Source organism: Buteo buteo, chromosome 24, assembly GCF_964188355.1.
Source record: "Buteo buteo chromosome 24, bButBut1.hap1.1, whole genome shotgun sequence".
Lineage (NCBI taxonomy): Eukaryota > Metazoa > Chordata > Aves > Accipitriformes > Accipitridae > Buteo > Buteo buteo.
This window is the reverse complement of record NC_134194.1, coordinates 1,558,161-1,579,714: the sequence shown is the minus strand read 5'-3', so window position 1 is coordinate 1,579,714 and position 21,554 is coordinate 1,558,161. Positions and strand designations below refer to the sequence as shown.

At 51.0% G+C, this 21,554-nt stretch overlaps 1 protein-coding gene across 6 annotated transcripts in view; it reads left to right on the top strand.

Annotated features, from left to right (window-relative positions):
- The window catches only part of ARHGAP26 (Rho GTPase activating protein 26), a 155,341-nt gene that overhangs the window by 110,393 nt on the left and 23,394 nt on the right, over positions 1 to 21,554 (top strand). For all 6 annotated transcript variants that reach the window (XM_075056902.1, XM_075056901.1, XM_075056906.1 and 3 more), the window contains exons 19-20: positions 2,993 to 3,131; positions 8,812 to 8,965. In XM_075056902.1, the coding sequence (XP_074913003.1) occupies positions 2,993 to 3,131; positions 8,812 to 8,965 (293 nt within the window). The remainder of the gene's footprint in view (positions 1 to 2,992; positions 3,132 to 8,811; positions 8,966 to 21,554) is intronic.

Sequence of the window (21,554 nt, the reverse complement as noted above, 5' to 3'; positions counted from 1 at the left end):
ACAGGTTTGCGTAGTGAGGAGCATGTCTCGGCTATTCTTGTTAAATTAAAAAATGAAACAAACCTGAGAAACTGTCCTGTGAAGAAGAGTGGGGGTTTTGTGCAAGTGATGTCTCAGCTGAGGGAGATGGAGTGGGAAGGTTTGGTCCAGCAGTGCTGCTTTCCTGTGCTGCTGGGGAGATCTGTGCTGTTTCCTGGGGCACAATAATGGCAGAGTCGCATCTACAGTGAGCTATTTATCTTGCAGTTCTTGGCATCTCTCCTTAGACCTTCAAAACCAGCGTTGTGCTTTTTTAAATGTAGCTGTTAATTGACTTTTCTCCATTGTGAGCGGCTAAATTTAGCCCGTGTGCTTTGTGCTCAGAGGTGGTAGAGAGAGCGGCTTTTAATAGCCTTGCCTCCGCCTCTACGTCGCTTCTGCTCCCCCCTCTCTGCCTTTATCTCGGTGGAGATGCCGAAGCGGGCTTGGGACACCGAGGAGATCCGTGGGTGAAGACCATCTTGGAGAAACACTGGTGTTTCTGCTTCATCAGGAGGCCGTGTCATGCTGTTGTCAGCACGGCGTGCCGGCCGTGCTGCCAGGGCAGCGGGTGTTCCTCTGGGGAGCTCGCTGCTCGAGGGGCGAAGGGTGCTCATGGAAGAGGTTGTGGCTCACTAAAAGAAGTTTATAAGGTAGCCAGAAGTGTATTTACTGAGCCCTCAGGTTGCGCGAGTGCAGCCGCGGAGCCTGCGGCGTGAGGGTGCAGTGCAGGGCCATCTGCGGTGCGGATGTTGGGGCTGGGGAGGCATTTTAACTGAAATACAAAGTTGGTCATGGTAAGCTGGAGCGTGCAAGATGTCAGGTGCTGAAGCTTTTTAGTAGAATTGTTTCATAATGACCTTCCAGCTGCATTTAAAAATGCAGCCTCCTTATGAGTTTTAGTCACTGAGTTCATAATTTAAGAGTATATATATATCTTCTCTTATTAAGGACCAAAAAAAGGAGGTGAAAACCTGCAAGTTTATTTTCAGGTGTGCTATGGGAAATCATTGCATAAAATGCAATTCATAAATCAATACTTTTATCTTGCTCGATTCATATATTTCTTTGTAGTTCCCAATTAGAATTTACTATTGAAAAGCAATTTGAAAGCAAGAACATGTTAAAGCAGGCAGTGGCTGTGCCAGGTATGGGCAACGGAGCCCAGGGCAGGCAAGGTGCCCCTGGTACCGATTTTGCCCCCCGCCCATGCTGAGGATCCTGCCCCAGAGAAGCTGTATTTAGCACGCAGAGCAAAGGGCTCACGGCTCGGGTCCCAGCAGCCGGGGCAGGCACCTGAAGCATGTGCAGCTGTGTAGCGTTTTAGCGTGGTAAGCAATGTGCTACGAATAGCCCTTCTAACCGGGACCCGCGAGCCGGGCTGAGCGCCGGTGCCTGTGCTGGGGAGGGCTCTCGGGGTGCTGGGGAGGGCTGGTGGGGTGCGGGGAGCGGGATGCGGCAGCCCTGCGAGGGGCTGGGGAGCCACTGGCCCCCAAACTCCTGCGGGGAGCCTGGGAAACAGCCGCTTTGGAGGTGGGAACGGCTGCGGGCAGGCGTGCGTGGGGTGAAAACGAGTGGTGCCGCATGCAGAAAGCGTGGCATGGGCTGCTTCTCCCTCCGCTAATCCATAAGCCCAGGAGGAATGTGTGAATGAGCTCAGCAGAGCTCTCCAGGAAGGGCTGCAGTAGGACTCCATAATCCATCCATCTGTTTCACAGCATGCCCGACTACGCACAGTCGGATTCAACTGCTCACTTGGTCGGGGCCAGGGCCGGGGCTCGCCGTGCGCGCCGGAGCTTTGCACGGTGATTCATCGCTGCCTCCTGCGCCTCAGCCCCTCCGCCGGCTCCGAAGCCAAACCTGAGCCCCGGCAGCGGGTCCCTGCGAATAGAGAGGTTGGGGAGCGATGTCCTTAGCCGCGAGGTGTTTGATTCTTTGAGAACGGTTCATCAGTTCCTCTCCGAGGGCCATCAGTACTGCCCTTCACACCTGCCTCTTCACGCTTTTGGGGAAAGATGCGACATTAAAATTTTTGGCTAATGCATCTTGGCTCTTTAGCGTTTATTTGTAGAAATCAGCACGGAGGGTTTGTGTGTGTGTGTGTGAGGATTTTGTTGTTGTTCCATGAAACAAACCAATTAACTGCTGGCAGCCGGTCCCCCTTGCTGGCAGGTGGCACTCGACGGCTCTCTGCACGGCAAGGGCTGCCGGCGACCAGCGGTGACGGCTGCGTGCTCCGGAGGAGTCACCCCAGTGCTGCGGCGGGCAGCGAGCTCCTCTGAAATTCGGTTTTCCTCTTGGTCACCCCCGGCAGTGCCGGTCGGCTGTCTGGCAGGGGCAGGTAGAGCGGGGAAAGACACTGAGGGTGGTGTTTAATATACTCTAGTGAAGGGAAAGCTTGAGAGAGCTGGTCTTGAGGCAACGCTGCTGTTGTCTGAGCCCGGCGCTCCAGAAAAGAAACAATAAATAACCAAACATCAACAGGAAACAAAGCTGCTGCACTTTAGGTTTGTGCAGTTTTAAAATTCCATCCCCTTGAGAAAAATGTGATTCTCGGTTTGCTGACAGCTGCAGCTGGAAGTCGCGGAGACTTTCCCAAGCTGGTCGGCATCAGTGGGTGTGAGGGTGCCGAGGGCTGCGCTGCGGGTAAGCGTGCGTGGGGACACACCGATTTGTCTCGTCATCACCCGCTGAGGTACCATGCACCCTCGAAAACTCAGCAGAGTGCCAGAGTGTTGGGGTTCTTCCCATCTTGCAACATGCATCTTGGGTGAAGATTAGAGAAAAGGAGTGCAGACAGGGTGGGAATGCGGAATTTAGGAAATTGTACCCAAAATGTCGCCTTGTTGACTGCATGTCTTCCTGAGACGCTGCTCTGTAGAGCAGTCGCAGAGCAGTGCAGGCCAGGCAGGTAGGCAGCTGTTCTGTTCGAAGGGGTGATGCCAAAGAACAACTTGTTTATTATTTTTAACAGATATTTAACACGGTGCCAGAGACTCCGCCATCAAACTCGCAGCTGCTGTTATCTCGCAAGAAGAGCACAGACTCGAAGCCTCCCTCCTGCAGCGAGAGACCACTGACGCTCTTCCACACAGCGCAGCCCAACGAGAAGCGTAAGTGTGCCGAGCCGCAGCTCCTGGCTTTCCCACTTGACAAAGTTTTTGCCCTAATCGTGACTAATGGATTGTAATTCCCGTGCCATTCCCATGCAATTTTACTGGTGTCGGTGGAAGAGACGATTCCCATAACAGGGTCAGGCTTCAGTTTCCTCTACTGCCACGTTGATGGGGGGTGTGAAGATTGCCTGGCTTCCAAGCCCTTAGCCAGAGGCTTGAAAAGAGGCTGCATTAGCACAGTATAAAGTGTTGCTGTCCCTTCCCCACCTGACGGGCCCTGCGCATTCCCCTTCTCATGTTCTTCGACCCCCGTCCTCGCCGACATCAGCTGCCGAGACGCGCTCCTGCACGCGGGGTGCAACACATGGGGCAAGGGTGGACACCCGCCTGCATCTCCAAAAGGTGACCCTTTTTGGATGCCCTGAGGCACTTTGCCTTTTACAGACACGAAAACTCGGCCAGGAGGTTCTGCACTTTTCTGAGGATTATGTGCTATGGCAGTTTAAAAATGTCGAAGATCATCTTTCCGTCTCTGTCACTGATTGATACTCCAGATATTTAGGTGAAAGAGTCAGTGCCCCATCCCTACTCATAGAGTGGCAGAGATGTGTCTGCTCAGGCTGTTGCCTCACATTACAGCATAAGCCCAATTCCCAGCTCTCCGGTTCCTCCTGGCCATGCGCTCCCAACCCTTGCCTCGGGCTGCTCCTGGAACCGGCCAGTTGCACGGGGAACTGTCCCAGTTTGCTAAAAGGGCAGGAGAGTAACCTGGCGAGCAGAGCAAGTGCTCAGGAGCTCAACTTGCTTTGCTTGGGCTGGTGGGTGAGTGCGGCGAGTGAGGGGCAGGGGAAGGTGGGATTAAAGCCGTCTCCCCAGGACTTAAAACTGCCGGGTGCACGGAGTGGTTGCTGTGTACTGTGCTGACTCTCAAAACATGTGGGCTTGTCTGCCTCTGATTGAGTTACCGTTAATTATCAGGCACGCTCATTTCAGAGGATGTCATAATGATACACGTGGGTTTAAGGAAGCAGTGGTAGCACCAAAGCGTGCTCTGGAAATAGCGTATCGCACGACTCTCAGTGGAGCCTCAGATATCAAAAGCTGCTTTTGAAAAATTTCAGCCTAAGTAATTTATTTACTGCTAACTACGCAGTTGCTTGTTAGACTCTGGAGTCACCTGGCTGCCAGACCCTTCGTGTACCGTCCTCCCCTTGCCTAGAAGAGGAACTGAGTTCATTTATTTATTTCCTCATTTATTTATTGCCACAAGAAGCAATGTTTTCTCAACTTTCTACCCGACAGTCTGTAATCTCCTGTGTCTATGGGAAGCCACTACCATTTATTCAGTGTATGCCATCCCTGCTGCACGTGTCAGCTGAGGAATAACGTGAGGTTTCCTTTCTTACTGGTCCAGATACGGGCCAAAGCTCTAAGTCAGGCTGAAGCGTGAGGGCTTGGACAGCAGCTGAAGCCGAGCGGAGTGCCACATCTGCATCGTGTCCTGAGCTGTGACACAGAAACAGCTCCGCTGTGACGCAGAAACAGCCGGCACCTTCAGCAGCCTCCCCGCCGCAGGGCGCTGGCTGCACCCGCCTTTGGTGGAAGCCCCTCTTTCCTTTGCAGGTGGCTGGCTGGGGGGTGAGGGACAGGGAGCCCTGAAGTACGTGGTCACTTCGGTGCTCGTGCTTCAAAATATGTATTGGAAGAGGTAGAGACGGTTCAGAGGAGCTCCAAACACAGCAGGAGCACTGAACGCATGCCACAGCAGTCATTCCTCTATGAAACAAAGACATAATAAGATCTAATAGCTGGAAATTGAAGCTAGAGATGTTCAAAATAGAAACAGAGTGCATATTTTTTAAGACTGAGAGCAATTTAACGGTAAGAAGTTAAGTAGGACACTGAATTTGTCATTACTTGAAATCTATTCATCGAAGTCAAATATCCTTCTCATATTTTCACTAAAATTCATTATACAAAGCTGTGTGTAAGTCCAAAATTATAATGTTCAACAGACAGGATCATGCAAGAGAGCAGATTAGCTAATTATAGTGATTATTTCGTTGTTAAACATTCACATTTTTGTCCACAACTGACCCAGGAACTGAGTGCATATTGTGAAACAAGTGTCATTAACACAGCAAATGCACCACTTTGTTCCTTGTTAGTTCTTCATTATAAACAGTGGTTTGGGACTTTGCTTGTATTTTGTTATGCAGAGTGCTTTTGTCATCACCTCTGTGGTCCCTGTGGATAACTTTCACCAAAGTGCCCTAGATCAGGTCATCCGCCAGAAGCTGCTGCTCTGCTCTCTGGCAAGGTGTGCGTGGGGTTTGCTGGAGGAGAGCCCGGAGAAGCCGGAGGCTCGGTGAGGCTCCTGCGGCTCTGCCCGCTTTACTTTTCATTAAGGTTCACAAGGGTTTGGGTAAGTGGTGAAAACTCAAACTCACTTTGATGTGTTGCCGGTTCTTGAGCTGGAAGAGAGGGAACTTGCGCTGGCTGAGCAGTTCAGCGATGGGAGAGTTTGTTGTTTAGCGAAGGGAGGACTGCAAAAAACGTCCAAGTGCAGCTCTCCCCTAAGCCCCTCCTTTCCAGGAAGGTAGTTCTGGGGCTCTTGGAGAGAAGTTTCAGGTTTGGTTTGTTGACAGTAGCGCTCTCAGCGATGAGAATGGGCCGCGGTGCCAGCAGAGAGGAGACGCGGCCGGGAGCTGGGGCGGGTGGCAGGGTCAGGGGCTGCGCTGCGGGGGGGATGCCGGTGGTCTGCAGCGAGAGCGTGGCCGGCTGTGACCCCCCTCGCACCCGGCTGTGCCGGCGGTTTGCAAAGTGGCTCTTCTGCCTTCTGTGTGATGGAGAAGAAACACGCTTTAGCTGATGGGTGGTTCTGCTCTTGTAGTTGTAAGACCAAATTACATCTCGCAGCAAAGAATCCTTCACATAAGCTTTTAAAAACACGAAGCAAAATACAGTATCGGCCTTTCAAAAGGAGGAAACAAAACAAAACAAGAGTTTCAGATTCTGCCCTTCATGTCCCTTCCTCTTTAGATGAAACACTTCCAGTTTCTTGACTGATAGCTCAATATTGGCTGGTAGCTAGCTCTGAGATTAGGCAGACAATTGACACTGATTTGTTAGGCTTACGGAGCTTATTTTTGGACTTCAGCCTTCAGCAGAAAATGTTTGGAAATAATAAGATGTAGTGTTAGACCACACTCCATCGGCTCGGATCCGTGCTCCTTGCAGCCCCCGGTACGGCCGTTGAGTCCGGTGGGGCTCAGCGTGGGCCAGCCCTGGGCTTGGCCTTTATACGCTGCTGCGGAGGTGGTCTGTCATGGCACTGCTTAAAACTGTTCAGGCAGATGCAAAAATCGAGGAGTGATTCGGATTGGCCTTTGGGGGTTTTTAGGTCCTTCAGCAGCTTAATTTCTCTCTTATTTCATCTGCTGGCTCCTGCGTCTGCCTGTCAATATTTGTGGAGGTCAGCGCTCTGCTTTTCTTCACTTGTGCCTCTTTTTATCTTCTGCATGGATAATCTTTTTCATCACAAAGTGCTTATGCCTTCTGAGTCCAGGGGGGCTTTTGCCAGCTCATAGCTTCGTATCAGGGGACCTGCCCTGGCTCCGGCCGGACTGGGTGGGCTCTGCTCCGTCAGCCGGTCCCGCTGCGTGACAGACACCCACAGCCTCCGGCGGAATTGCGGCTCCAGCACCAAACTGATCGCCTGCTGCTGGTGCTGGGTGTAAAGCATAGCCCGATAAATGTCTTTAAATTGGGCACTCTGGGGAAATCGCTCTTGTTACGAGGTTTTCTGATGGCTTAGGGAAAGCACGGCTTGTTGTTTGAGCCACTGTATGGCTCAAAGCTGACGAGATAGTTTGTATTTTCCTTTTGGCACGTCAGACGGTGGCGAGTTGGAAACCATGGCTGGGCAAAAAATCCTATTAGGCACACTGGAGGAACAAAGTTGGGGACAGAGAGGTGTATGTGCTGCTTGTTCCCTTGGTGACTTATTGGAGATCAAGATTAACGAAATGCAATTTCAGGAACGTGTTGACATGTATCAACATAATTAACACATCTTTGGCTTTGGCTAATCTCTGGAAGACAAGCGCAACCTGAGCTAAACCAAGTTTTAGCCCTGTCTTGCTGCCATGTAGGCGCTGATTTTGTCCAGGTACCAGGAAAATGCAGCAACTCTAGCGAAGGAGAGTGACAAGGAGCGTTAGACTCTGCTCTTCCCCCTGGCATCCACAAACCTTTTGCTAATGTGGACTTTTCTCTTTGAAGTGGTGGCAAAGAGTTGCCACAACACCATGCTCGTCTGCGCCTGAGACAACGCTGCTGCCAAGCTGTGTTACAGAAATACAGGCAGTTTCTTTCTGCTGTATGTTCAGGATTAGCTTTTCATATATCCCAGGAGTTCCTCTTGTGCTCTTTTATCCTTCTTTAAACGTGTACAGGGTATGGATGAATATCACATGTTCTCCTTCTAACACAAGCAGAGGTGTACAATTTAAAGGGATTGAGTATAAGGGGTTCCCTATTTCTATGTGCTTTTTGGTAGTAGTTTGATCATATTAGTGTGCACTGGAAAAATAATTTTTGAAAGATTTATCATTGAAGTAGGACTCATTATGTTTTCCAGCAGATGCCTATTTTTCAGGAAAATGTCAACACAGAAGTAGCAGTTCTCTGCAACAGGGCTGCTTTCCATGCCATCAGTAATGATAATTGCTTCTCACAATTACAATTACTGCTTATACGGAAAAGGCATCTTACGAAAATGAATTAATGTGATTTTAGGTAATCGGCGTAGAGCTGAGGAGGGAGCCCATGCTGCGGATGTGGGTTTGGGATGCATAATATTTTCACTCCTCACTGCTGAAGTTACACAAATAAGGGGGAAATCTTTTAACAGGATATGATCAGGGGAAACAAGAAACTCTTAAGAAACCTCCAGATTGTCAGCAGAGCAGTGCCAGCATTTCCCCAACGCCATACAGCTGGCACTACAGCAGGAGCGGGCATGAGGCACTATTTCGGATCAGATATAAAGCCAAGTTTCTGACCCACAGCTGCTCTGTATTTCAGAAGAGCTGAGCTGAAATGGAGCGGAGACCCCATCCCCTTTCTCCTTATAGACCTGGCCAGGAAAGATCGATAGTAGTTGACATCAAGTCCTAGGCTGAAGCATTTTTTGCTGAGATAAACTTCAGGGTGATCTGTCCTTTTCTTGTTCTGAAATTTTGTCCTACCCTGTCACACAAACGCTCAGACCCTTGGCAGCTGATTTCAGTCACAGAGAAATGCATTCCTGTATGTAGTTTGCATTTTAATTTTTTTCAGGTTGTGTAGTACTTTGGATGTCTTTGGGAATATAAAATATTAATGCCTTGAGAAAAATGACTATTTTCTTACTAAAAAAGGTATTAATTTAAAATGTAGCTGCATCTTAAAAGAAAAAAAAAGAGCACCTGGTATTTCTTATAGTTTATTGTATAATATCTCCGTAAACTAACTGCCTGTCTTCTGAGGTCTGGGAAGCTGCTGCCCTATTTGCATTAGGGCAAGGATTACTACTAGGAACGCTCGATGCCTTTGCAGCAGTATTCTCTTTATTTTGTATGCAATGGCAGCTGTGTGTGATGGCTGACGATTCTTGGGTTTTGATTTTTTTTAGAGGAGAACAGGAACAGTATCATCAACTCCAGCTTGGAATCCGTCATCTCTTCAAACGTAAACAGCTTCCTCAACTCCAACAGCGCTCCCCAGCCCAGCCTGAACTCAAGTGATCTTGAACTAGAAGTAATTAAACCCAACAGGCCAAATTCACTGTAAGTACAGTGGTAATTAGTGTTTTATAAGCTCTCCGTCCTTAATCTTTAATCAGGGCTGTTTCTTACTCTGAATCCCAGCAGTTTGTTGAAGAATACAATTTAACATTTTAATTTTTAATGGGTGTCTAGCATGTGCCCTGCATTTTTAACTCGGTCTAAGCGGTGGAATTAGTGACTGTGGGTTATATCTGCCGGCAAGTTTCAGCTCTGATTATTTTGCACATGTGGAATATTTTTCGAGCAGAACTCCACACTGCTGCTTGAACTGCTCGACCCATCTGGTGATAACTCCAGCAAACACAAAGGACTTTTCTTCTGAGTTAAATTCTATGACTGTTGTCAGTACAGTTGATCTCGGGCCAAATCTGTGCCATTGCTTCTGCTATTGCTTCCTTCATCTGGAAAGTTCAAGGGAAAAAATAGCGACCTTAGCAATGACTCCCTGGGGACGGCCGAGTTATTTATGAAGTCCCCTGAACTTGACACAGCTGAGCCCTCGCGCCGATGGCCGTCTCTGCTGGGGGAATTTCCTTCCTGCCGCGGCTCTGCCGGGCCCGATAGCATTTTCCCACAGAACCTCCCCTCCTCGTACATGTGAAGATCTGCTCAGATCTTCAAGAGCCATTGCAGCCCTTGCAAGCCGAAGCCAATTTTCCCCCCAGCGCTCCTCGGCACGCCCCTGCCCGTCCCTATGGATCAGCCAGGAGGAATGCTGCTCCTGCCACAGCGGTTTATGGCCTTGCCGTATGCGGCGACCTTCTCAATTAAGGCAGACCTTCCTTCCCACCCCTCCAGTCCTCCCACAGGCTCTGAACACTTCCAGTTCCCACTCAACCGTAGAAGCCCCCAGTCCCTTGAGAGCAGCCAGCAACATTTTTGCTTTAGCTGCTTTCTTCTGGTTATCAGCAGAAGGATTGCTAAGGGCTCGAAATGGATGAGTACCAGGGCGGGTACCGGTAGAGATGGTGAAACGTGTTGCTGTTGGCTTGGTAGAGAGCAGGGGTTGGGGTTTGGGGGGTCTGGGGCGCAGCCCTCGCTGCCAGCGTGCGGGGACCCGTGCCTGCAGCCGTTTGCATGTGCAGAAAGGTAAGTACGGAGCGGGCACGACTGCCTGTGTGAGTGTGTGTGTGAACAGAGGACAGGCTCTGGCTTTCATCCATCCACTCTGCCTCTCTCCTCACCATCACTGCCACTAAAACCCTGAGCTGCATGAGTACCAAACCAGCCCAGCCTCTTGTCGGCCTCTCCTGGCGTTGGCGCTGGGAGCGCGGTGCGTAAGGCTCAGCTCTGTGCCTCGCTGCTGTCTGTGGATTCACCTACCGTGAGAAAGCCGCCTGCAAGGAGTGTTGTGGGGGCAGAATAGAGCACCCAAAAGGTAGGATGCCTCTAAATTAAGGTTGTGCATTACATATATTATGTACCGTGTAAAGATGCGTCGATATCCCATGCCCATACATCTGGTTGGAGCTCTGGAAGTCAGTCACATACCATTCCCCCAACAGGATGTTTTTAGTTTATTTATCCTTTGAGGGTAAAAAAAATTATGTGACTTATAATACAGCAAGGTTTGTGAGCCTGAGCCTTGCTGTGACCTTACAGGAATTGTTTGCCAAATTCGCAGTTTTTCAGATTCCAAGAGTTGCCTCTTCCAATAATTTCTTTTTTAAAGGAAGTCATAAAGAAGTTCAGCAGAATAAATCAGTTAAAGCTATGTGAGGCTTTGGGGAACAGAGGCATCTTGCTGTTACTGAGGAATTAAGTGAGCAGAGCGGCAGTGAAACCATTTGCTTGCCGCCAGTTAAGGGGCCTTTACAATTTTGCGAAGTGAAATAGTGATTAGCAGGGTAGCACCGGCAGCTCTTATGGCTCTGATGGTGTTTGTGGCATTTGGTGCTTTTCCGCAAATCCAGTGATTATGTGATCATTTCTACACACGCAGGAATACACAAGTTTTCAGTCCATGTTGAGCTAAAGGTTGAAAAGTGAGTCTTAAGGTGAATAATACCATAAGGCAAATATTTTCTTCTCTATAACCCCAAATATTTAAATCTAGTATCTTTAATCCAATCTTTGAATGAGAAATGAAGCATCTGTCATTTTATTCTCTTTAAAGAGTATGTACGGATGTCACTTCAGCCCCTCTGTGCCCACTTACCCACGAGCACGTCTGTGCCCATGGTTTTGGCAGGTCCGTGCTGTTTTGCCCTCAGTGGTCAGTGCTCTACAGGGGGTGTTGGTTTGCAGTCGTGAGGATGAGGAGGGCAAGGAGGGCTGCCAGCAGCAGGTTTATCCCCCCCAGGCCTGCCCCCCAGCTCTTTACAGGCTGCAGTCTGGGTCTGGGCAGGGTGTCTGAATGGTGCCAGTATCCCAGCGGCTTTGTCATTGCTGCTCTGCGGGACTACCCAAATAATATCTGTATAAAGCCGCTTCTGTTTTTTTAACCAGCTGAGTAATTTGGGCTTTGCAGGAAGCCTTGGGCAGCTACGCACACTGCAGTCGGTCTGTAGTATCTGTCACTGCCGTGCAAGGGGTTCTGGTGCTCCCCTGTAATTACCGGACCCACAATTAGGGTATATGACAGTGGGGAGGGTCTCAGGGTGCCTTGCCCTTTGCACTCCTTCGAATACTCTGCCAAATTCTCTGCTGGTCCCGTGAGACCCATCTTTGAGCTCTGCTTCAGGACTTTGGGTTTTTTCTGGTGTTCTTGACTGTTTTCTCTAATTTTTCGGCTGTGGGTCAGGGCCATCCCGTTTGAGGACCCGTTTAGGAGGGGTTGGCTTTCCTGGCAGCCTGCCCACGAGTTGGTCAGCTGCCTGAGCTGGGAGCCAGTGCTCGCCAAAATTCAAACCCCGCAGCTGAAGAGCTGTAAAATTCCAGGTGTGCGGAGGCCAGGAAGTGCTGCTTTCCTCCTTGAAAGAAAAATGGATTTCTTTCTGAACAAGAAACTCTTTAAGAGAACAAGTACAAAAGAATCCTGGATTCAGTGTTTCCTTCCCTTCGAGAAAGGGACCTCTGCTTCCCTAATGGGACAACAGCAAAGGTCAGTAAATTAAAAATTACTCCTGACCAGAATTTGATCTACTCCTTATTTTCTGCTAAATGTATTGCTGGAAAAAATGGGCTGATGGAGACTTCCGTGCAGGGGAAATGCCTTCATTAATTAGGGCCTTTTCCTGCTTTATTCTGAGGTTTGGTGCCTTTAGGTGTTGGTGCGTCTCTCGCCCTTTGCCCACACTTCACCCCAGTGTCCTGTCCAGCCTCACCGTCCCGCCAGGCCCCAGTCTCAGCTGAAGCTGTCCCGAGATGGGTGCCCACCTAGGGAGGGCGATGAGCAGAACGGGCACGCGATGAGCCTTTCGACATTAGTGTCGCTTTAAAACCTTTGCTTATGTTGTCTCGTGGCATCAGTGCCTCTGCGTCACCTTCTCACACGTGCTGCGAAGTAGGCAGAGCGTGACAGCTGCGAAGGGGAAAACACATTTTTTCTGCTGGTCCCAAGGTCCCAAACCCTGGTCCGTGCTCAGGGAAAGCTGTGCCATTGTGTTGTCCCAAAGTGATGCCCACCTTGGAGCTGCTCTCCAGCCCAGCCAACGGCAGAGGCAGCGGTGTGCCTGAGACCATCAGACCTTCCCATCATTAGCTGCCTGCTCCCCACAGGCTGCAGCTGGATGCGGTGCTTCCACCTTTATCCTTTCAGCCTTGTAGAGCCCAAGTGGGGTGTCCCCACTCGTGACATTTCACGCTGGGCACGGTGGCTCCTGGCTGCATGGGAGCCGTGGCACAGCTGCTCGCCCTCGGTAAAAGCGCTTTGGGAAACTGCAGGGAAAGGAGCTGGGTCATTTTGATGTTCTTGCTTCTTATTAAGCTGATAACTGATGTTCTTGTGGAAATAACTCCTGTTGATCTCAGTGGGAGACTTGTTGGAGTACAAATGTTAAGGACTGCAAGTTGAGGGGGTTTCTTGTTTTCCTTTTGTTGCAGTGAGCGCCGATGCATTCAAAGGTTGCCTTTAAATGCGCAATGCTAACAATTGTGAACACTATCTGTGAAATTAGGGATGTTTGTTTGAGCTTTTGTTTACAAAAGCTTCTTGGCTCCCTTCTGAATGCTCATGTCTCCCCCAGATCTGCTCCACGGGGAGCTGAGCCAATTCCTAAATCTCGCTCTTGTGTGCCACTTCGTCCCTAACCTCTGGGTGTGATGAGTGTTCCAGCAGTGACCGTGCTGGGGCCGCGGCGTCCCCACCTCGGTGCTGTTACCCCTGTCCTGCTCCCAAGGGGAACGCGGTTGTTCTCAGATTTGCCTTCCCTCAAACGTGGTCCTCCTTCACCAACCGGGAGGGAAATTGTTTTGCTGCAGGGCAAAGGCTCTTCCTTCCCAGCCACCAATCGGGGTTTTACTATGGGAATGCATTTATTTATTAGGGCTGGTTTTATTTTTATGGAAAAACTGCTCTGGGCGGGAGTTGTACTCGGTGAGTCAGCAGGACTGCTGTCCCATGCCAGGAGCTGTCACTGCGGCAGCAGGGTGCGGAGGGACCGGGGCTGGCTGCCCGGGGCCACCAAAGCTCCAGGGAGGGGGATTTGTTTCTAAAGGAGCATCGGTTTCTTTATCCTGCCCTTGCAGAAAATGCCTGCCTTAGAAAACATGGCAAAACGAGAACCAGAAAGTGCTGTGTTTCTAGCATAGATCCATACTTTAGCTGAAGCGAGGGAAGTTTTCAAGCTAAATTGTATGATCATGAAAAACAGAAGATTTAAGATCGCTGGTTTTAAAATCCTTTAAATAAAAGCATCTTGCCAGGGTGGCTCTGTAATGCATGCCTGTGAAGCCTCTGATGTAGGGTGTATCCCTGCAGATAACTGACCCCTTGATTGGTGCTTGCTTTGTATTTTTTCTTCCCTTTTTTATATATTTATTAGTCTCACCTGTGTCCCCTGTATTGTTCAAAGACCTCTGCAGTGTACAGGGCCCCGCTGTGCTGGGGGCGCGGGCGGGCGCTCTGAGTGCTTAAATCTGGCTGAGACCAAATCAGGGGTGGGTGCTGCAAACACAGGCAGCGGGAGCCAGATTGCATTACACAGCCTCGTTAGAATCACCTTTTAGTGCTTAAAATAAGTGTAATGCCTTAAATCAGCTGTTGGGTATAGTACTGGGTGCTTCTGGCTGGTTTCCTACCTGTGACTCGCTGCAAGGTTTTACACTTGTTTGCAAAGCTGAACAACTAGCGTGTTACAGTTTGGAAAATAAACAGCAGCCTAAACTTACTGGAGGAGGTAGATGGAGTCGCGAGGGTTTCAGTTTCTCCCTCACAGTAATTTCTCGTTGTGCGGGACTGTGTTGAAGGTGGGGTGGGGCCAGATGATATTTAGCCTGGTAACTAGATGAGCTTGCATTTTTGCATTGCGACTCCACGAAATTGCCAGCCTGCACTCTTGTAAGTATGAATGTGCAAATGATACCCAGGGGCCTTCTGGCCCTTCTTTTTGAAGGGGAGGTGAGCAGCAGAAGCACACGGGAAGGGCTGGGGTGGGTGGCAGAGCACCCGAGATTTGCAGCTAGCCCGAGGGATGCTTGCCCGGGTCCTGCGGGTGCCCCATTTCAGCGATCGCCGTGCACCCCGCTGTCAGCTGGCTGCAGGCAAGTGCCGGGATGACCTGCTCCATCCACACCGTCCTGCTGCTTCTCCCAGGGAGAGGAGCGGTGGGTGGCTGTTGTTGGGAGGACAGCCTGGCTGCTATTTCGTGCCCGGCAAATGGGACTAGAATACAAAAGCTGGGCACTTTTATTTTTTCAAAGTCCTTGGCCACGTCTTTGCAGAAATGTTTCCCAGAGGTGGCTCTGAGCGCTTATTTTATACCCCCACGCCCTTTTAAATTTTATGCTGCCACTGAAGGACTGCTCCACTACCTCTGCTCAAGTGAAACGCAGCCAGACAGCACTTCTGGGATGTCTCTGAACAGTTACTTCTCACAGGTTTCTAATGCTCTCTTAGAGACTTGTTGATTTCTGAGGTTGTAAGACCCTCCGTCTCTGTTGGAAGATTATTTCGCAGTGTTCTCAGAGGCAAAAACATCCCATTTCTGGGCTGCCTTCGTGGCAGGGTGCCCCAGGAGGACCTGGCCGTTACTGCTCGCCTGACCTTTCCTTCCCCAGCTGTGGGCAGAGGATTCGTGCAAACCCAGCTGTCTGCCTTCAGCACCACGAGTCCGGCGGAACGCGCCGTGTCACCGCTGAACGGGGTCGAAGGGGCAGCGCTCTGCCTGTGGCTCAGCCTGCCTCCACGGCGGCTGCATCCGAGATGCTGCGCGCCCGGCCCCGCGCCACGCCGGGTAGCGCTGGGAGAGAAGAGACCTTCCCGCGAGTCATCCCGAGAACAGAGGCTGTTCCCACAGCGCGTTCGCTCCCGCTCTCTGCGGACGCTTGGCTGGTTTTTCGCCCGCAGTACGACTTTGGTTTTAATGCCCCAAGGAAGCGCCGTGGGTGCGAGGCGTGCGTCAGCTTGGGTGCCGAGCAGGCGGCCGGGAGCTGGGGGGCAGCGCCGGGGTCTGGGGTCCGCAGGGCTGGGCTGAGCCTGGGGTCAGCAGGATGAGTCGGGGGAGGCGCAGGAGGAGGCTTTATCTGCAGAGCAGGCTCAGCAATATGCCTTTTTCTGTGGGGTGGGACTCAAGCATCAGCTGCGTGAGTGGGTGTCTCTAAAAATAGCGGGGACCGAGCTATTAAATAGCCCAGACCTCGGGCACCGACAGGCTCAGCCCTGCCTGGGGCTGACCCGGCATGACCCTGCTCGGTCTGGTTTGCCTCTCTGAAGCCCTGAGAAGCCCCTCGACTTTGGAAGGGAATCTCCCGAGGTTGGGGGTCCCCATGCACGAGGAAATGCCCAGAACTAAAGCCGCCTTAATTTCCCTGCCCTGCGTAGTTGATCTGTCCTTTAATGCCCCTTGCTTTCCCTGGGGGAGGCGGTGGGGACCGGTGCGTGCCCGGCCATCGGGCAGCCGAAGGGCAAAGCTTCACCTGTGCTCTGGTGCTGGCTTGTTTCAGCATTTCCCAGCTTTGGAGTACACGGCTTGGCAATCTTGACATCCTTTTAACGTAGGATGTATTCACGTGCTGGTCAGTGTCTGCTCGGTTTTCTGCCAGCGTGGTAATTACAGAGCAGCGCCCTTCACAAAATCAACGCCTTTACCGGTTGCCCTTGGAATTCTCTTAGGTGCAAGCCAAGTCAAAAATAATGAATGCAGGAAAAAACCTAAAAATCGCTAGATGAAGGAAGTATCATCTGTTGCTCCCTCAAAATGAAATATTATCAGGCATTTTTGCCTGATTTCTCAAGGAGATAACAACCAGCCTAACGACACTGCCTGTATTGGACGGTGTCTCCCCCTCTCCACACCTTTCCAGGCCCATCGGCGATCCCGGTGGTGTGGCGGGGCCTTCGAAGTCGGGGTTTTTCCCAGGTGACAGGGAAGCCGGGTCTGGCCAGGGGAGGCTGTGCCCATTGCTGAGGCTCGCGGCGGGGACCGATGGTGGCACCCATCCTCACCCACAGGCTCCGGGAATGGGGGGTGCTGGGGGCTGCGGGGCAGGTTGAGCCCCCCGCTCCACCACCCAGCCCTGACACACGCCGTTTGCCGCAGCTCCTTCACCCCGGGGACTCTGCCTTCAGGGAAATAAGAGCTTTGGGAAACTTGGATTTAGTCATCACGTGTCTATTTGCATTTTGCTTTATTTTCTCATTGACCAAGTATGGCCATTTCTTGCCCTCCGCGGGTATGGAAAGAAATGAGGAGCAGATCTAAGGTCTAGTGGTCATGAAAAAAATAACTCAGTTAGTCTAAGGAAAAGAGGTTATTCCCATGTGCTTTTGATTTACAGGACCAGAATAAATCTTCATTAGGCATCCCCATTAAAACTTGAACAACATTTCTCCTTCCCTGCTTGAGAATGAGAGAATTCTCAAGTATTAATAATATATTTGCAAAACGGCCTCCATCAGTGCCGCCTTACTGGTCGTGGGCCGAGCGGTCGGGACGGGAGCCGCGGGCTGGTGGCGGGGCAGAGGGGGGACGGCGGCTGAAGCCGTGGTGCTGGTGGCCACGAGGCGCCTTCTCCCCGTTGCCCCGTCCCTGTGCTCTGCTGTGAAGCCCCTCGCCATCCCAAATCCACATCTGGCAGTAGGCAAACCAGCGCAGCAGCATCAGTGTATCAAACAGGATAGGACAGTATTTTATGGAATAAATAATCTCTTAAAAATGCAAACAGCTTTGGCAGTTATCAGCTGTGACACACGTAAGCAAAAGCATGTGAGAAGTAAATAGACCTTCAAATGCTGCTGGTTCCTCGCAGAATTTAAGTCACTTTTTCCATTCTGAAAAATAACTATGTAAACATGACACAGCCTTATTCAGCAGCTCTGTTCCCTGTACCCATGCAGAATGCAGATCTCTGCGGCAAAAATAAATTGTTTAGGTTTGCTTTTCTTTTTTTTTTAACTTTTGTGGAGTTGTCAGTAGTAGGAGTAATACGAACTTTACTGTACACTGCTTCATTAGTCAGATTAGTGTAAGAACAAATCCTTCTTATTTCAGGAGCCGTGTGCCTACACTGTCAGCAGGAAGATTAGCCAGGTGTAAAGGGCAGCAGAAGCTGGTGTTGGTTAGGAATTCAGGGGAGAGTTTCTTGGTTTCTGGATGCTGTGTGAAGTTGGCAGCTAGAACAAACTTTTTTTATTTACAGAAAGACCCCCCTGAAGGCACACAGAGAGCATGTCTGGGGAGTTGCTTGCAGGCTGTGAAAGCCCAAGAACTCTTTACAGCCATATTCAGCTTTTATTTTATTCGGCACAGAGAAGTTGTGAGACAGTGCCATTTTATCCTCTGAGCAGAGCTCGGTGAAAGCACAGCAAAGAGGTTATGTGTGCGAGTGCTCCAAGGAACGCTGCTCCCAGTGGGTGATACAGCGGTCGCCCTGGCACCCTGACTCTAGGCCAGTTTAACTCATACAGTGGAAGAAACCTATCCTCAAGAGTGGATCTATTTTCCTATAAAATACAGTGCTTTAAAACACTGGTAAGCTTGTGCAGTCCTGGCAAAGCCGAGCTTTCTCGTGGCCGCGGAGGCAGCCCGTGGTTACTGTCGGTGATGATAGCCATGTCTGTCAGCTGCTGTCGCATAATACTGTCGTTTCTGCCTTTATAGTTGAAGTTCTAGAAATGCTCAGCCACTTTTTAGTTTCATTTGGGGTTTTTTTACAGATATTTGTGATATATTACATTGAGTGTCTAGTTGGGTAGAGTCGGAGAGGCCAAGGCGGTTTGTCCAAGGGGCAGCACCAGCAGCATCATCTTGACTCTGCCCTCTGTCCTGCCCTGGGATTTGCATCCTAAAACTAAATCCCATCTTTATCACACTGGATTCAGCAGTAAGAGCTGGGATGGCAGCTGCTCAGAAGTGTTCGGTTGAAGTTACTAATTTGGACAGTGGTGTTGGATGAGCCATTGGGTGAAGTGGAACCAGCCGGTCTTGCAGGAGAGATGCTCGTTAGTCACTGCTGCGTTTTTCATACCTTTAAAATGCAAAGGAAGATGGTTAATAATGAACTGTTGCATTCACCAGATAACATCTTGCTGACTCGGCAAAAAGATTTGCCATCTTTGTCAGCTGAATGCTTCTGCTGGGTGTCAGAAGGAGCAAGAGGAGGTCATCTCCTGTGAAGAATAAGGGGGTATGGTGCCAGCAGGCTACCGAGGCTCTGCTCTGCACCTCAGGTCGCAGAGTCGTTGGCAGCAGAGCCCGTTGTTCGGGGTCTGTCTGCAGTCCAGCCGAGCCAGCTGCCGCTCACGTCGCAGCGGGCCATGGTGACAGGGCTACGGCGCTGGGGACACGTGCTGCCAGCACAGAGCAGGATCACCGCCGGTCTGTCCTTGGGACAGAGCCGTGTGCTTGAGCCGCGTCCCGCTCTGGCAGTTTTGTTTCGTGTCAGGCTGTCGCTGCCCTGTTTGGTGTGGCCCAGTCCTTGCAAGGGCTTTGGGAGCTGGCAGGTTATATATACATCCTCGGTAACATCCATGTCAAATGTCTCTTCCCCTTTTCTCTCCCTCTTTCACTACCCATTCCTGTCTTCTGCTGGAATTGTACAAATGATTCTGGCATTAACTGCAAAGCCCCATTAGTCTTGGGGGTCTGAGCTTTGGACCGATCCAGAACCGCCACTCTGCAAACAGCAATACAGGATTTCATTTTCCCATTGCTGACGTACAGGTCAAATTTGCACAGTTTAAAGTTCAGCTGGCTTTTCTGGCCACCACTGTCATGTGCCGAAGGTGGGATCCCCCATCCGAGTTGAGATGAGTCCTCTCCAGATTCCACATCCCTGGATGTGTGGGACAGAGGTGGAACACATCCTGCGAGTGCCGGGGTCGTGGCTCCGGCAGCTCCTTCTCGTGCATCCCGCGCAGAGCCGCGGAGCCCAGGAGCGCAGCGTGCTGGAGGAGCGGATCACCTCCCGCCGGTCGCAGCAGTGGTTACGTGCTCGAAGCTGTGCTCACCCCTGCTTGCTGATGCATGCGGGTAGGAAGAAGGGTGTGCGTGCAGCCAAAGCCCCTTTGAGTTGTTTATTCCCCTTCTGCTTATTAAAGCCCTCCCTGCTGTTTAGCTGGTCACAGGTAACTGGTTTGAGAGCAGCTCTGGGATCAGGCAGCAGCTGGTTCTCCTTGGCAGGGTGCGGTGAGCGTGGCAGTGCCGGGGCGAGGAATAGCCTCTGAGCATGGACCTGCCAGGGAATTTTTGAGCTTCTGTTTCCCTCTGTGCACCAGCTTTTCTTGGAGGTCAGGCTCACAGGTCAGAGTATTTCTGAAATAATCCCCTCCCCGTTATCAAATGATGTAAGTGAGGTGCAGAACTGATGCGCTTCATGGTTTCGAGCTATATTTTCCATATAAGTATATTGCCCATTTTGGAAGGATGAAAAATGTTCAGGAGATAGGAGCCCAGCAATGCTTTTAAAAGGAAAAAAAATTATCTATAGATTAACGTAAGACCATACAGAGACCATCAGCCAGCGGATCTGCCCTGCATATGACCTGGGGAGCTGGTGAACCCTCGACACGGTGCTGATAAGGGGCTGGGGCTCGGGGCGGGCTGGCAGAGGGTCCGGCTGCCCCACACCGGGGCGAGCTGGATGGAGCAGGCAGGAGAGAGCAGGCAGCGGCCACCATGGTGCGTCCGCCCGTCCGTCCTCCGTCCAGAGGGGTTGTGGTGTGTCAGAAGTGAGCCCTCAACCTGCACAACCTCTTCAGTTCCTCTCCCTTTTGCTCACTTGCCCTTGTTTTGCAGGCTTTCGTGGCTCTCTTTTCTTTTGCTCGTGTTGTTTATACTCCTGAATAATAATGGCAATTAGAGGTGCAGGAGCGGGTCCCACCCTCACCCTGCCTTCCCGTCAGCCACTTTGGGAATGTCTCTCTGAAATGGCATCTCTGGGACTTCTGTTTAAGAAATTTTCTCTTAAATCAAGTACTCCTGTCCCTGAGAAACCTGGATTCTTACCCGCTCTCCCCCCACCCCAATATTCATCCACACTTTTAATTTGGAAAAAGACTGAGAAAAGGTACTGGGGTTTTGTATTGGGGTGTGTCGCTATAAAAATGGAGTAATTTGTGCTCAGAGGGGTCCTCTTCCTCCTGGGTGGGAGAGCTGGTGCCCAGGAGGGTGTCCCAGGGGCTGGCAGCTGGCAGAGTTGGGGCTGCCAGCTTGCTTGGGAGGTTCCCACATAGCATCAAATTCTTCATGCCATCCTAGCTGTGCTTGCTGTAGTAAAGACGTTTCTTTTAACTTTAGCTTCATTTTCTAGTTCTCTCTGTTCATACAAAACTGCAAAGAAAACTTTGTCATAGGTGCAGGGTGTCTGGACTCTTACATGGTGATAGAAACTGCCTGGTGCATTTTGGGTAGGTAAAGTGGGACCGCGAGGAAATAGAAACTTGATTAATTGTGAGGCTTTGGGCAAAACAAAGCCGTTTCTTCTTCCTTCCACCACATTGTGGCGGGCTGGCCAGGAGCCACTGCGGCTCCGGCGAAAGCCAAGAGCTGGGAGAGGCGTTGTTGGGGCCAGCGATCGGAGCCAGCCTCCCCCCGGGACCCTCCTCCACCACCGCGGGTCCTCTGCTGCCCTTCGCTGGGGACGATTACAGCCCTGAGCGCCTGGTCTCTGCCTGGCACCATGAGGTGAAACTCAGCGAACCACAGCTGGTAACTGCTGGGGCTGGAGAGAAGCGTCTCCCACCAGCCCTGCTCTGTGCAGCCACGCAAAGCTCGGCCCAGACCCCGAAATGCTGGTCTTTTGCCTAATCTGGGTTTTAATTGCGAAGGCCAGCCTCAAGGGGCGGATCTGCTGACTGCCAAACAGAAAAATGGCATTTTTTAGGGATTAGGTAAAATCTTGTGATCGTAGCTCCTCTGGAAAAGCCTTATCTAAATTTCTTTTTAAGATGAGCAGACCTGCTCCTGACTGCAGTCATATGCTGGGACTGGGGGCTTTACACTCGGCATTCGTGGTCCCAGCAGGGTGGGATGGCCCGGAGCTGGTGCAA